The sequence below is a fragment of the Ursus americanus genome, chromosome 16, assembly GCF_024610735.1.
Source record: "Ursus americanus isolate L20-20 chromosome 16, mUrsAme1.1.p, whole genome shotgun sequence".
In the NCBI taxonomy this organism is placed as follows: Eukaryota; Metazoa; Chordata; class Mammalia; order Carnivora; family Ursidae; genus Ursus; species Ursus americanus.
In genome coordinates, this window is record NC_142142.1 from 51366847 (window position 1) to 51382635 (window position 15789).

At 39.5% G+C, this 15789-nt stretch overlaps 1 protein-coding gene across 1 annotated transcript in view; it reads left to right on the plus strand.

The window, feature by feature from the left end:
- Nucleotides 1–14273, plus strand: part of BUD13 (BUD13 spliceosome associated protein) — a 27006-nt gene extending 12733 nt beyond the window's left edge. The window contains exons 7-10 of the mRNA XM_045797828.2: nucleotides 271–409; nucleotides 724–908; nucleotides 1139–1220; nucleotides 13873–14273. Of these exons, the coding sequence (XP_045653784.2) occupies nucleotides 271–409; nucleotides 724–908; nucleotides 1139–1220; nucleotides 13873–13966 (500 nt within the window). The 3' untranslated portion in view covers nucleotides 13967–14273. The remainder of the gene's footprint in view (nucleotides 1–270; nucleotides 410–723; nucleotides 909–1138; nucleotides 1221–13872) is intronic.
- Nucleotides 14274–15789: the final 1516 nt, after the last annotated feature.

Genomic DNA, 15789 nt, shown 5'->3' on the forward strand with positions numbered 1-15789 from the left:
TTTAATGTAGTTTATTGTACCTGATATTTTAAACTTTTAATTGATATTAAATTTCAGCTCTGGTTTTATGCATTATGTTAACTTCTTAGTGGGCCCAAATGGTTCCTTTCCTTCTTGAAAAAGGTTAGATATTGGTAGGGACTATTTGTAGTCTGGCTGCAAAAGTTTTTATCCACCATCAGAATCCCAAGTGGTTGATTTCAACTGTTAGAATTATTTCTGATTTTGATACCTGATGTTTATCTTTAAAAGTAGAATTTTCCTTTGCAGCTGAATTCCAATATGCTGAAACCGTATTTCGAGATAAGTCTGGTCGTAAGAGGAATTTGAAACTGGAACGTTTAGAGCAAAGGAGAAAAGCAGAAAAGGACTCGGAGAGAGATGAGCTGTATGCTCAGTGGGGAAAAGGGTAAGAGAACCACTGAAATGAAGAACAAGACTGCGCTAGGACGAGAGAAGCTCATTCTCTACTTTTCTGACCAGCTAGTTCATTGCTGTGCCTTAAGAGCTGTTTCAGGAATGGAAAATTCAATGTGCTCAATGTCCTTTCTAAGATACTGATGGGCTCTACACTTTCAGTTGGTATTCTAGGAATTTTACTCTTTTCAATATTTGGCCTATACTGCTAGAAAAAGGAGGTTTTCCAAATGTAGCCATATGGTCTCAGTGTAAGGGGGGAAGTGTTACACAGGATAGCAGACGGTCTTGGTTCTTTTTGCCCAGGCTAGCCCAGACCCGGCAGCAGCAACAAAACGTGGAGGATGCAGTGAAGGAAATGCAGAAGCCTCTGGCCCGCTATATTGATGATGAAGATCTGGATCGGATGCTGAGAGAACAGGAAAGAGAGGGGGACCCCATGGCCAACTTTATCAAGAAGAATAAAGCCAAGGAGAACAAGAATAAGAAAGGTGAGCCTTCTGGGACTCACCAGAGATGGAGGTGACTTATGGAAAGAGAGAGGGTCTTTAGCTGGGCACATGTATGGGCTTTCCCATACAGTTTTAGGTTCCTTGTGTTTAGGAGTTTGGGTTCAACTCAGTAAAGATTTCTGTGTAAAATTTTTTTTCCCACTGCCACTCAGCTCTGAATTGAGTTACATAGGTAACTAATTTCTTTTCCCTTTCTCTCCTCTCACCAGTGAGACCTCGCTACAATGGTCCTGCACCTCCTCCCAATAGATTCAATATCTGGCCTGGATATCGCTGGGATGGAGTGGACAGGTAAGCCTGAATGTTTCCTACATTTTTGTTTTCTCTTCCATCTGACCCTAACCTTCCCTAACCATTCTTAAATCACTCTCCCTCACTTGCTACTCTAAGCACAAGGTTAATAACATGCAGTTTGCTTGCTTCTGTTTCTAAGGTCGCCAGATCCCATTTCCCATGCTTAGGAGACTCCTCCTCCTCCCCCCCCCCCTTTTCAAAGCTTTTTAAAGCTCTGGACAAATAATTCTGGTGCTGACAATAGGATACCCTTTGTTTTTGACATTGGTCACTTCCAGTGATATTTTAGGTTTAGAGGGGATGAGCGATGGTGGGAGTCTGGAGTCTTTTGTGTGTTATATCTTTAAAATGTAGTCCTTAAACCTTCTCTTCATTGCCTTAGGAGTGAGCTACTTACAGTGTCTTACTGATCCCTACAACCAGCATCTACCCATGTACTCTAACTTCCTATCTGTTAGCACAATGACCTAAATATGCTTCTTTCCAAAGTCTGTCCCTCTTTTTACATATTAGAGCCCATCTCCTCCTGCCTACTAAAGGACATTGTTCTAGCATTCAGCATGATGATTCTCAGACTTTTTGATCTCAAGACTCTTTATACTCTTAAAAATTACTGGGGACCCCAAAAAACTTCTGTTTATGTGGAATATATCTGTTAATATTTACTATATTAGAAACTAAACTGAGATGTTTAAAAAGTGTTTATTAGTTCATTAAAAACATAATAAAGCTATTATGTTAACATAATTGCCATATTTTTAAAGAAAAATAACTGTTTTCCAAACAGAAAATAGAAGAATGTCTTTGATTAGTATTTTTGCAAATCTCATTCATGTTTGGCTTAATTGTAGATAGTAGGATTCTGCATTGAGTCTTTTGCATTATGTTTAGTTGAAGTACAGGAAGAAAATTTAACCTTAGAAAATTCAGCCTTATACATAGATAATTAGAAAAGGAAGGTATAGGGCGCCTGGGTAGCGCAGTCGTTAAGCGTCTGCCTTCGGCTCAGGGCGTGATCCCGGCGTTTCGGGTTCGAGTCCCACATCAGGCTCCTCCGCTGGGAGTCTGCTTTTTCCTCTCCCACTCTCCTTGCTTGTATTCCCTCTCTCGCTGGCTGTCTCTGTCAAATAAATAAATAAAATCTTTAAAAAAAAAAAGAAAAGCAAGGTATGTTACGTGTTTTGATACTACAGAAAAACTCAGCAAGTGGTAGTTTCTTAAAGGTGATTTGTAATATGGAGTCTGAAATCATATCAGAAAACTTTCCATACTGTTACATTAAAATCCATTTTTTTTTTTCTGCTTTGGATAAATCTTTTCCTGGTACGTGATTTTATAACATCATGTACTGGTCATTTGGAAAATACTGGTTTGCTGAGTATCTCAGACCTGCCAAATGTTGATATTTTTTGCTACACAAAGTCAACTAATCATATATTTGTTGACATTGCCTGTGATCTCATCACCAAAATCTTAAACGGGAAGCTAGGGTTCATGGTGGCAGATACACATTTTTTTGAAATTCTGATTTACACTTAAAAGCTTGAATTTTGTCATTGGTGACAAATATCAATTGTTATTGTAGTGAAGCTCACTTTGTATGATAGCTTTTTTGTAGACTCCATCAGATTTTGTACCTAGAGGATCAGGTCATCCGTGAATATAGACAGCTTTACTTCTTCCTTTCCAATCCAAATGTCCTTTGTTCTCTTTCTTACCTTATTGCGCTAACTAGAACGTCCAGTGCAGATGTTGACTAGAAGTAGTTAGAACAGGCATCTTTGTCTTCCTAATCTTAGAAGAGCAGTCAGGCTTTCGCCATTACATGTGTTGTAAGCTATAGGTGTTTTGTAGATTCCCTTTACTGAGTTGAGAAGGTTCCTTTCTATTTCTAGTTTGCTGAGAGGTTTGTTTTTTTTTTTTTTTCCAGGAATGTATGTTGATTTGGTTCATTCTTTGATCCATGAGTTACTTAGGAATTCATTGTTTAATTCCAAACATTTGGACTTTTCTAGATATCTCACTGTTTTTGATTTCCAATTTAATTCTCTTGAGATCAGAGATTATACTCCATAATATTTTGATCTTTTGAAATTTATTAAGCTGCTTGTTTTATAGCCCAGTATATGGTTTACCTTGGTGAATAATCTGTTTGCATTTGAAGAGAATATGTATTCTGTAGTTGTTTGGGGGGGCTGTTTTGAAAATTATTTTTTTAAAAACAAACTTTTTGTTTCTTAGTAATTGTAGATTTATAGACAATTTGCAGATAGTATGAAGAATTCCTGTACACCCCTTATCCAGTTTTATTACCACTCCTTACATTACCATGGTACAGTTTATCAGAACCAACATTCGTACGTTATTTTTAATGTACCAGGTTTTACTTGGATTTCACTAGTTTTTCCACTAAGTCCTTTTTCTGTTCAGGGATCCAATTCAGGATCCCACATTGCAAGTAACTGTCATACTCTTTAGTCTCCTGTGATCTGTTGACAGTTTCTCAGTCTTTGCTCTTTGTAAGCCTGTCAGTTTTTTGGAATATGGTTAGTTATTTTGTAGAATGTCCTTCAAATTGGGTTCATTGGGTGTTTTTCTCATGGTCAGACTGAGGTAATGGGTTTTTGGAAAGAATACCACAGTGGTGGAGTGCCCTTCTCATCACATAATTTTAACCAGTACATGGTAACCACAGGACATCACTAGTGATGCTAACCTTAATCACTTGGTTAAGGTAGTCAGTGTTTGCCAGTTTTTCCACTTTAAAATTGTTCTTTTTCCCCTTCTATACTCTGCTCTCTAGAAGTGAGTCACTAAGTTCAGCTTGCACACAAAAGGGGACCTCGTGGGATATCTACATATAATATTTGGACTTTTTCTATAAGGATTTGTTTCATCACCCCATTTATCTTAGTTATTTTTTTGTCGGTAATGAGTCATGTATATTTTATACTGTTGTAATCCAGTAATATGTTATTTATTTTGTTGCTCAAATTGTTTTGTTCTTTAGCCACTGGGAATTCTTTAAGGTGTCCCTTTTGCATGCCCTCGCCTTTTATTTTTTGAGCACTCTCTGACTTTCTGATACTACAAGATGCTCCAGACTCATCTTGTATTTTCCCTGTCCCAACTTTAGAATCGACCATTTCTCCAAGGGACCCTGGCTGCTTTTAATGGATAACAGTATTTAGAAACCAAGATCTAACTTGTAGAAATACTTGTTACTGGGGTGTCATTGTTTCTAGGCCCTGTCAGCAGACAGAGCTAGGTAGTACATGTCTAGAAATCCACATATGCCCACATGTCTGTCGTTATTTCTGTATCTGTTTATGTGTCTATGCATACATGTTTATATATACAGATACATAAATATGAGTTCATACTGGTGTAACCTACTCTAGTGCAGTATTTTCTTTTCTTCTTGCTTATCTATAACTTTCCCCTCCATCATTGAGAAACCTGGCACCCACCAGCTACCGTCCATTTTGCTTACCTCAGTATACATGTAAAACAGTTTCAGAATTGAGAAATGAAATGAGAAACAGATTTCTAACTAAAGTATAGTATTTACGTATAGTTGCTTTTGTTCTTACCCTTATAATTTCTAGTGAGAGTACTATTTTCCAACATAATTTAAAGGGTCAGCTCCCTGCCTCCCCACCCCCGTACTGTTAGTCATACATTTATAATGTAATAGATTCATTATTCATAGTCTGCAGTCTATTCTGGGCTCTCCTGACGTCCTGGGTGATTTTTCCTTTTTAGAGTTTGCCCATGTTAGTGTTTACTTTTTATGGTGTATGGTTCTGTGAAGTTTGACAAATGCATAGAGTCATTCATTCACCACCCTAGTACTACATAGAAAGTTCCATCATCTAAAATTTCCCCCATAAGTCCTCTTTTAGTCAATTACACCCTCTCCACCAAACCCTTGTGATTAGTGCTCTATTTTCTGTTCCTATAGTTTTGCCTTTTTCAGAGTGTCACATGAATGGAATCATATAATATGTAGCCTCTTGAGTCTGACTTCTTGCACTTAGCAAAATGCCCTTAGATTCATCCATGTTCTTGCGTGAATATCCCACTGTATGGATGTACCCATTTGTTTATTCCCCAGTTGAAGGGCATCTTTGTTGCTCCCAGTTTTAGCGACTGTGAATAAAGCTGCAATAAACATTTGTGTATAGAGTTTTATGTGGACATAGTTTTCAGTTTACTTGGATAAATACCCACTGATGGCTGGATTATATGGTGAGACTGTGTTGAACTTTATAAGAAACTGCCAATTGTCTTCCAACTGGCTATACCATTTTATGTTACACCAGAGAAAGAGGATTCCTGTTGCTCCGCATCCTTGCCAGCCTTTGGTATTGTCAGTGTTCTGGATTTTAGGTGTGTACATTTAGTATTGAATTTAAATTGCTCTGTTATTTTAGCTAAGCCTCTCTGCAGTTTTTTTTAGTGTTTGCTTTAAGGATTACAGTATGTATCTTTAACTTATCATGACCTACTGAGAGTTATAACTGTACTATTTCACATAAAATATAAGAACCTTGTAACACTGTAGTTCCACTAACTCTCTGTTCTATGTGCTACTGTTGTCATATATAAAACATAAATGGTATAGATCCCACAATACAGTGTTCTAATTTTTAATTTACAGTTATTAAAAAAAACTAAGAAAACAACAAAATGTATAGGTGTTAATATTTAACTTACATACTTACCATTTCTGGTGCTCTTTTTTCTCTCCTCTAAACAACATTTAATATTCCTTTAGTGCAGGTTTTTTGCAACACATTCTCTCCGTTTTTGTTGATATGAAAATGTCTTTATTTCACCTTTATTTTTTCAAAACTTTAATTTTGAAATAATTTTAGACAAGAACTTGAAAAAATAGTACAGTGTGTTACAGCATACCCTTTACCAAGCTTCCCCCAGTGATAATCTTACATAACTGTAGTACGTTACCAAAATAAGGAAATTGACATTGGCACAATTCTATTAAACTAGAGTCCTTTTTGTCACCTTCATTTCTGAATAGTTTTACTGACAGTGTTGGAAGCGGTCATCAAGAGGACATGACCACTGGTTGACCCACAAGTCAAGACAGTCAGAGGCCTCTTACTGCCTCCTTTGTCCTTGGAATGTGTGTCTGCCTACTCTTCCCATACTTACTAGCAGCAGTTTCAAGGATGCAGCCTTGACAGAGTAAGGTGTTGAGACCACCGGGGCCGAATATGTGACTGAACCCAGTTAAGGCTTCTATATAAGTTTCTAAGATTCTGGTTGGTGGATACCCAAGACAGACTTAATATGTAAATTCCCTTGCTTATTGAACCTAACCCCCTATCAATCTGGAGTGGCCTGCCTCTTTCTTCTGTCTCTCCTTGCCCTCTGTGTACCAGGGCCAAATTCAGACTTCACCTGGGGAGCTCCTGATGTTGCAAACCAACACATGGAACTCTGGATTGATAGTACCGGAGTTGCATGACAGTTTCGCCAATGCTTTGAGGGTGTTAACTCATTTTCTGGCCTCCATTGTTTCTAATTAGAAGTCAGTCTTCACGGGGCACCTGGGTTTCTCAGCCGGTTAAGCATCTGCCTTCAACTCAGGTCGTGATCCCAGGGTCCTAGGATTGAGTCCCAGATTGGGCTCCCTGTTCAGCTGCTTGTGCTCTCTGTCTCTCTCTCTGTGTCAAATAAATAAATATTCTTTAAAATTTGGGAAAAAAAGTTGGGAAAAAATTGGGAAAAAAAGTTGGTCCTCAGTCCTCATTTGTTTCATTGTTACCCCTCCCCCCTTACCACCACACACATATCATAATATGCACCTATTATAATACGTTGTTTTTCTCTGGCAGATTTTCTTCTGTTAGGTTTTCAGCAGTTTGACTGTGATGTACCTTGGTGTGGTTTTCTTTAATTCATCCTGCTTTGGGTTTGTTGTGCTCTTTGGATGAATAAGTTCGTGTTAGTCACCTTTGAGAAGTATTTGGCTGTTTTTGTTAATTATTTCTTCTGAATTCCTCTTTCTTCTTCAGTTATACTGTTTTTCACCACTTGATATCATTCTACAGAGCTCTGAATTTCATTTCTCTATCACCATTTTTCTCTCTTTTTAAGATCAGATAGTTTCTGTTGATCATTTCAAGTTCATTGATTTTCTGCATCTCCAATCTATTAAGTCCTTGCAATGGATTTTTTTACTGTATTTTTCAACTCTAGAATTTCCATTTGGTAGTTTGTATTTCTTTGCTGAGATTTTCCATCTGTTCATTCATTATGAGACATTTCCGTCTTCCTTGAGAATATTTATAATTAGTGCTTTGAAGTCCTGTGTTCTAATTGCAGCATTTGGGTCACCTCAGGATTGGTTTCTATTAATAGCTTTTTCTTGAGTTTGATCACATTTTACTATTTCTTTACGTGTCTGGTCATTTTTTAACATACACTGGCCACTAAATGGTACATGATAGGGATATTGAATTCTGTTATATTCTGAAGTATGTTGGTTTTTATTCTGGCGGATGGTTAACATGGGTGTATTTGAACTCCAAGCACTGTCTCCTTTGCAGTGGGCAGCAGCTACACTTTCTGCTCAGTTCTTTCAATTTCTAGCTGCTGCTTTTTTATTGGACTCAATGTGGTTTTCCTTGCACAAGCACAGTTTAGCAGTTGGCCAAGGATTTGGGTGTAGTTTGTGTGTAGATTCTGGGGTTCATCTGTTTTGTAGCTCCCTCCATTTCGGGTTTCCTCCCTGATTTTCCAGCTGATCTGCCCTCTTTGCACTGACATCTCTAGCCAATAAACCTGTGGCTTTTTGCCTCCCTGAGCTGTGCAGATTGGGAAGTGCCCTCTGGCAAAAAGCCTCACAAATCTCTTTTCACACATAGATTCCCATCCAGGTTCTGCCTGCCTTTTGGTCACTTTCCCGGGCCTTCAAATAATTTCAAATACTGCAATTTTATATTTTGTCCAGATTTTATAATTGCTATCCAAGGGTAGATTAGACTGCTCAAGTTCCTCTGCTGTGAATGAAATCCATTACCCCACCTCATATAGCCCTAAGGCATTGTTCTTCTGTCCCTCAAGGGGCCTTTGAAATCCGAGGCTCTAGTTCCTGATATTGGCAGGTATCAGCAGGGTGGCTGTGGTTTCAGGCTTGCTTACTACTCCCTGGTTTGCAGCTCGCCTGCCCGCCGGGATACAGGCTCTCTGGTCGTGGGAATATCTTTCAGAATGCTAATTCGTAGTCAGAAGTAGATCTTCTTATAGCCACACCCTAAAGATTTTTTCTTGCTACACTGAGGTCCCTCCCCACCTTTTTTTATTTAAAAAAAATTTTCTGGATCCAAACTCAGAACTCTTCCTGACCTAGTGTTTTACTGGCGTCTGATCTGTTTCCAGCTCTCCCAGTAATGTTCTTCCACTTCGTATTTTTCCTAGATCTTTCCTTCCTTTTAGTTCTCTTTCTCCTCTTTGCTTTCTTTCTGATTATTCATTCTTTTGTCACCTTTTCTAGTTTTGTCTGGTTTTGATCCATGGCAAGTGAACATTTCTGGAACAGATCTGTATTTGGAAAAACCCATAAGGTCCACTAATGTGATCCCATTATTATTTAGAAGATAAACTGAGGGTCAGATAAATTGAACGACTTACCTGTAGTTATTTAGCTCACCTGAGAAAGCTGGAATTAGAATCCTGGGCTCTAGATTCTCTAGTCCAAGACTTTTCCACTATGAGTGCTCTTGCAGTTTGTTTTTTTGATTCTGTAGGGTTCGGTTTGTTATCCTTATGTCTTTCATTTATATGAGGATGTTAGTGTTGGTTCTCTTAAGTATTTATTCCCCAAGGCAAAAAACAGTGGTTTCCTTGGTGTTTTAGAATATCCTGCATGCTTCTAAGGTTAGAGATGGAGCCATTTGTAATAAGCTTCCCTTCTTCCTAAAACATTTCGTTACTTACCCTACTCATCCCTTACGGAAGGCATGAGCAAAGAGGGAAGCCTGTTACCTCAATCAGTTTAGTAACACTTAGCAGAGATGTGATTACTTTAAGCAGCTATGTACTAGGTGCCAGGTTTTTAAAATTAGTGAGAGACAGTCCCTGAGCCTAGGAACTCACTTTCTATCTAGAGAAAGACAAATAATTTCAATGGTACTTGCTAAGTATTATTATTATAGAGGATTTTCAAGGTGCTTTGGGAGCACAAAGGAAGAGTAAGTTCAGCCTTGGGAGAGTGTGGTCAGGGGAGGCTTCCTGGAACATACATGAGCTTAGTCTTAAGGGATGGGCAGGCACCAGCCAACAGAAGGAGGAAAGGGAGGAAGTTTAAAGAAGAGGATCCTGTATGTGTGAAGTCATAAGGGTATGGAACATCATGGTGTTACGGAGGGGCCGTCATAAGCAGTTTGCTGTTGTTGGATAGCATGAAGTGTGGAGTGGAGTGTATGAGATGTACTAGAAAGGTAAGAAGGCACCTGGTCACAGTAGGCTTTGGAAACATTTCTGAGGAGTGTGGTCTTCACTCTAAAGGCAAAGGAGAGCCACTGAAGGATTAACAGCAACTCTGCATTTTAGATAGACACCTCATTATAGCAGTAATATGAAGCATGTAAAAGGCACAGGTCTGGAAGTGGAGAGAGACAAGGTACAATGCTGTCGCAGTAGGTCAGGGAAAGGAGACAGAGGTCTGAACTGTGGCAGTGGGAGTGCAATGGAGAGAAGAGGAGGTGGGCAAGTGTTCAGGGGATAGGTGGCAGGACCTGGCGGCTGACTTGGGTAGAAGGAGAAATCACTGGATTTGGCAATAAGGAAGGTCACTGGTGACCTGAAAGAGAGCAAACTCTGTGGCACGGTGAGACAAAAGCAGGGTTTAATGTGTTAAGGAATGAATGAAAAGTGAGGAAATGTAGACAGTGAATACAAGCTCTTTCAAGAAGTTTATGTAAGACGACAGAATTCATAGTATTGAAGGGAGTTGAGGTCCACTCCTTGAAACTCTCGTGACACTCTACTCCTGGTTCTTTTCTCTTCTTGTTGGCCACCTTTATGAGCTTTCTTCCTCTTTGTACCCTTTTAATGTTGCTGGGGCTCCATATCTAACCTTAGCTGTTCTCACTGCACGTGCTCTTTCTGGCTGAATCTTATTTAGTCTCACCTTCAGTTACCACCTATATGTATGTGATCCCCAGATCTGTGTTTGCGGTTCATCTGGTGTATATAGCTGTGCACTGGATTTGTCTGTTGCTGTGTACCCTAGGCACCTTACATGCAACGTATTCAGCCTCATCTCCCCTAACCTGCTCTTCCTCTTGTGTTCTCTCCTACTTAGTGCAGCCTCATTCATCTGGTCCCTAAAATTACTAACCTGCAAGTCAAACTTACCTCCTCCTCCTTTGCTCTTACATCGCTAATCTGTCTCCAAGTCTCCTTTATCATTGCTTTCATCATCTGTTGCCTGTACCCGTAGTAACTTTCCTGCCTCCAGTCTCCTCCAGAAATACAGTTTCTGCTCCTGTTTTAAATCTATCCTTACTACATGAAATCTGAGCTTTTTAACTCTGTCTTGTGCTATTCCCTTCATCATACTGTAGGCTCTAGCTGTACTAGTTTGCCTCTGGCTCCCTCCATGTAGCAAGCTGTTTCTTATTTTTGTACAATTGTTCTTGTTAGTCATGTTGCGCTCTGTCCCGAAATGCTCTCCTGACCTTTTCTGGCCTTCTCTACCTCCAGCCCTGTGGTTAGCTCTATCTTTTCAGACTTAGCTTAGGGGCTACTTCCACAAAACCTTACCTGACCATTCCTCTTCATCCCTTTCCCAATCTGAGTAAGATCCCCATTCTCTTTCTAAGATACCCAATGCCTATCTCCACCACAGTTTATGCTTTTTTATTTTAATTATTGGTATAAATGTCAGTCTCCTCCACTAGTCGGAGTTCATCAGAATAGATGCTACGTCATACTCATTTTCATGACACAGTGCCTAGTATATACAAGCACATCTTAGATAATTAGGGGTCTGGTTTCAGACCACCACAATTAAGTGAATATGACAGATGAGTTTTTTTGGTTTCCCAGTGTGTATAAAAGTTACATGGATACTATACCATAGTTTACTAAGTGTGCAATAGCATGTCTAAAAAAAAACCCAGTGTAGACACCTTAATTAAAAAATACTTAACTGCTAAAAAATGATCATTTGAGCTTTCAGTGAGTCATAATCTTGTTGCTGGTGGAGGGTGCTGCCTCCATGTCGGTGGCTGCTGACTCAGCAGGGTGGGGGTTGCTGAAGGCTGGGTGGCTGTGGCAAGTTCTTAAGACAGCAGTGAGGTTTGCTACATCATGTGACTCTTCTCTTCATGAATGATTTCTTTATAGCGTGTGATGCTGTTTGATAGCATTTTACCCACAGTAGTACTTCTTTCAGAATTGGAGTACATCCTCTCAGACCTGCCACAGCTTTATTAGCTACATTTATGTAATATTCTAAATTCCTTGTTGTCACTTCAGTGGTCTTCATAGCATCTTCACCAGGAGTAGATTCCGTTTCAAGAAACTACTTTCTTTGCTCATCTGTAAGAAGCAATTCCTTGTCCATTCAAGTTTGATCATGAGATTGCAGCCTTGCTGTCCCATCTTCAGGCTCCACTTCTGGTTCTAGTTCTCTTGCTGTTTCTCCCACATCTGCAGGTACTTTCTCCACTAAAGTCTTGAACCCCTCGAAGTCTACATGAGGGTTGCAGTCAAAGTCTTCCAACTCCTGCTGATGTTGATATTTTGACCTCTTCCTGTGAATCACGAATGTTCTTAATGGCATCTAGAATGGTGAATCCTTTGAATTTACTTTGCCCCCATCCATCAGAGGAATCACTGTCTGTGGCAGCGATTACCTTACAAAAATAATAAGACTTGAAAGTCAGATGACTCCTTGATCCATGGGCTGCAGAATGGATATTGTGTTAGCAGGCACAAAAACAACATTAATCTTGTCCATCTCCATCAGAGCTCTTGGGTGACCAGGTGTATTGTCAGTGAGTGGTAATATTTTGAAAGGAGTCTTTTTTAATGAGCGGTAGGTCTGAACAGTGGGCTTAAAATATTTGGGAAACCATGTTGTAAACAGCTGTGCTGTCATACAGGCTTTGTTTTTTCATTTACAGAGCTCAGGCAGAGTAGATTTAATGTAATTCTTAAGAGCCCCAGGATTGTTGGTGTGGTAAATGAGCAGTGGCTTCGACTTAAAGTCACCAGCTGCATTAACCCTTTAGCAAGAGCCCACCTGTCCTTTGAAGCTTTGAAGCCAGGCATTGACTTCCCCTTTCTCGCCGTGAAAGTCCTAGAGGAATCTTCTTCCAATAGAAGACTGTTTCATCTACATTGAAAATCTGTTTAGCGGAGCCACCTTCACGGACTGTCTGAGCTCGATCTTCTGGAGAACACGCTGCAGCTTCTACATCAGCACCTGCTGCTTTTCCGTTCACTTCTATGTTATGGACACAGCTGCTTGCCTTAAACCTCATGAACCAACCCCTCTAGCTTCAAACTTTTCTTCGGCAGCTTCCCCACCTCTCTCAGCCTTCACAGATTTGAAAAGCATTAGGGCCTTGCTCTGGATTAGGCTTTGGCTTAAAGGAATGTTACAGCTGGTTTGACCTTCTATCCAGACCATTAAAACTTTCTCCATTATCAGCAGTAAGGCTGTTTTGCTTACTTATTTGTATGTTCCTTGGAGTAGCACTTCTAATTTTCTTCAGTAATTTTTCCTTTGCATTTACAGCCTGACTAACTGCCGTGAGAGATGTAGCTTTTGGCCTGTCTTGGCTTTTGGCATGCTTTCCTCACTAAGCTTGATCATTTTTCTAGCTTTTGATTTAAAGTGAGATGAGTGACTCTTTTCCTTGAACACTTAGAGACCATTGTAGGGTCGTTAACTGGCCTAATTTCAGTACTGTTGTGTCTCAGGGAATAGGGATGCTAGAGGAGAGGGAGAGCGATGGGGGAATGGCCAGTCAGTAGAGCAGTCAGAACACATACAACATTTATCGACTAAGTTTGACATTTTATAGAGGTGTAATTGGTGACACCCCCAAACAGTTTATAATAGATACATCAAAGATTACTGATTGAAGATCACCATAGCAAATAATGAGACAGTTTGAAATACTGCAAGAGTTACGAAAATGTAACACAGGCACGAAGTGAGCAAATGCTGTTGGAAAAAATGGCGCCGATAGACTTGCTTGATGCGGGGTTGCCACAAACCTTCAGTTTGTAAAAAATGCATTCTGTGAAGTGCAGTAAAGTGAAGTGCAATTAAACGAGATAAGCCTGTATGAGAATCCACTAAATGCTTGTGTAATGAATGGGTGAATTATAAGATGTAGACATCAGCTGAGAGTGAGTTGGGCCTGTAGAGTGGTAAATGTTTGAAACAGGTGTCAAAAGAATGGTGAAGGGTCTGAACAAGAACCAATAAAAGGATGAATTATGTATTTTGGCTTTTTTATTCTATTGCATATGCCTTAAATATTTTCACATGACTGCCTTACTTTCCTCCTTATTCATTAGGTTGTGAACTCTTCTCTTTTTTCAAAAATAAATGTCCAGTTCAGGATTCTGGCTGATCGGTGTCTCTTGATTGCAGATCCAATGGATTTGAACAGAAGCGCTTTGCCAGGCTTGCCAGCAAGAAGGCGGTGGAGGAACTTGCCTACAAGTGGAGTGTTGAGGATATGTAACTTTTCTGAGGCTGTGGGGTGGCTGTGGGTTGTGGTAGTGGACATAGGGCAGCCAGACATCCAGCTCTAACAGTTGTTTATGCTAATAATCAGGGTCCACACAGACCAGCAACTTAAATGCCAGTTTTGACTATGGAAGAATATTTTGAGACCTGATGTTTGGACTGAGGCACCTGCACTTCTCAGGTGTGCCAACACTGGCTATTGCTGGCCTTCAGAGGAAGTGTTGATTTTTCAGCATCCCAGGGTTTGTTCTTGGTTAGGGTTTTTCTTTTTTAATAAACATGCATTTATTTTTTCAAAATCATGTTCTTAACTGGGTATTTTGTTTTGGGGAAGAATACAAGCTAATGATGAAACCCCCATGGATCTTGGAGGGTGGGGATTGGATTTTTCATTAATCTAGAAAGCAGTGTGAGTAAAAACTTCAGCGATGGATCATTCCTGTTAGAAGATATGAATTAGTGCTAAACTAGACTTAGGAATAGGCATAGCTATTTGGAGACATGGTGTATGATAAAGGTAATGTCACAAATTAGTGGGGAAGAAATAGGTAATGGTGCTTAGAAAATTGGCTAATGTATGGAGAAAAATAAAGTTGGATCCCTACCTCAAACTATATAAAACAAAGACATTCTAAAATGATTGAAGACCTAAATGAAGGTAAAGTGTTAAGGCCAGTTGGAAAAATCAGAGAATGTCATTGTGACCTTGGGGTGAGGATAGATTTGTTAAGTAAGATCCCCAAGGCACAATCCATAAGATTTGATACCTTCGACTACTTCATAATTAAAGATTTCTGGTCAACAAAGCTAGAGATGTATATATATTAGGAGAAAATATTCGCAATGTTTAAAACTGACAAGGGATTGAATATGTAAAAGACTGAATATAGAAGGAACTACTGTAAATCAGGAAGAAAAATAAAACACAAAATAAGGGGCGCCTGGATGGCTCAGTCGGTTAAGCATCTGTCTTTGGGTCAGGTCATGATCTCAGGGTCCTGGGATTGAGCCCCGTATTAGGCTGTCTGCTAAGCGAGGAGTCTGCTTCTTTCTCCCTCTCCTTCTTCCTCTGTGCTCGCTGTCTTTCTCTCTCTCAAATAAATAAAATCTTTAAAAAAATACAAAATAAAAATGGGCAAAGAATATAAATAGGTAAAATCTAAAGGGAAAACCAGAATGACTAGTAAATATATTATCTCATTGGTAATTAGAGAAACGCAAATTAAAATGTTAATGTGTTTTTACTTTGTATCTGTTGGTTTGGCAAAAATAAGAAACTGAGTTTTCATGGGGAATGAAACTTGGGGAGTTTCAACTGGTGCATCCATTCTGGAGAACAAATGGGCCAACACTTAATTGGAATTCAGTAATATCCTGGATGCAGTATTACATAGTTTTTAAGAGTGTGGCTCTGGGGCTATACTGCCCGAGTTTGAATCCCAGCTGTCTTTTGCTAATTGTGTGATCTTGGTAAGCCACTTAACTTCTTGGTGCCTTAGTTTCTTCATCTGTGAAATGGAGATAATCGTACCTACCTCATAGATTTATTGTGAGCTTAGAACAGTGCTTGCACATAGTATGTGTCACAAAGTTGTTGGCTGTTGTTATTATTATTGTCTTCCTATTCATCAAGTATTGATAGCCAGCTTCCAAGATGCCCCCCCCCCCCATGATCCCTGCTCCTGGTATTCAAGCCCTGCATAGTCACCTCCCATAATTAATAAGGCCGTCCTGTGTAACCAATAGGATGTACTAGAAAAGTGTGAGTTCTGAGGCTAGGTCATAAAAGACATTGAATCTGTTTTGTACTTTCTTGGA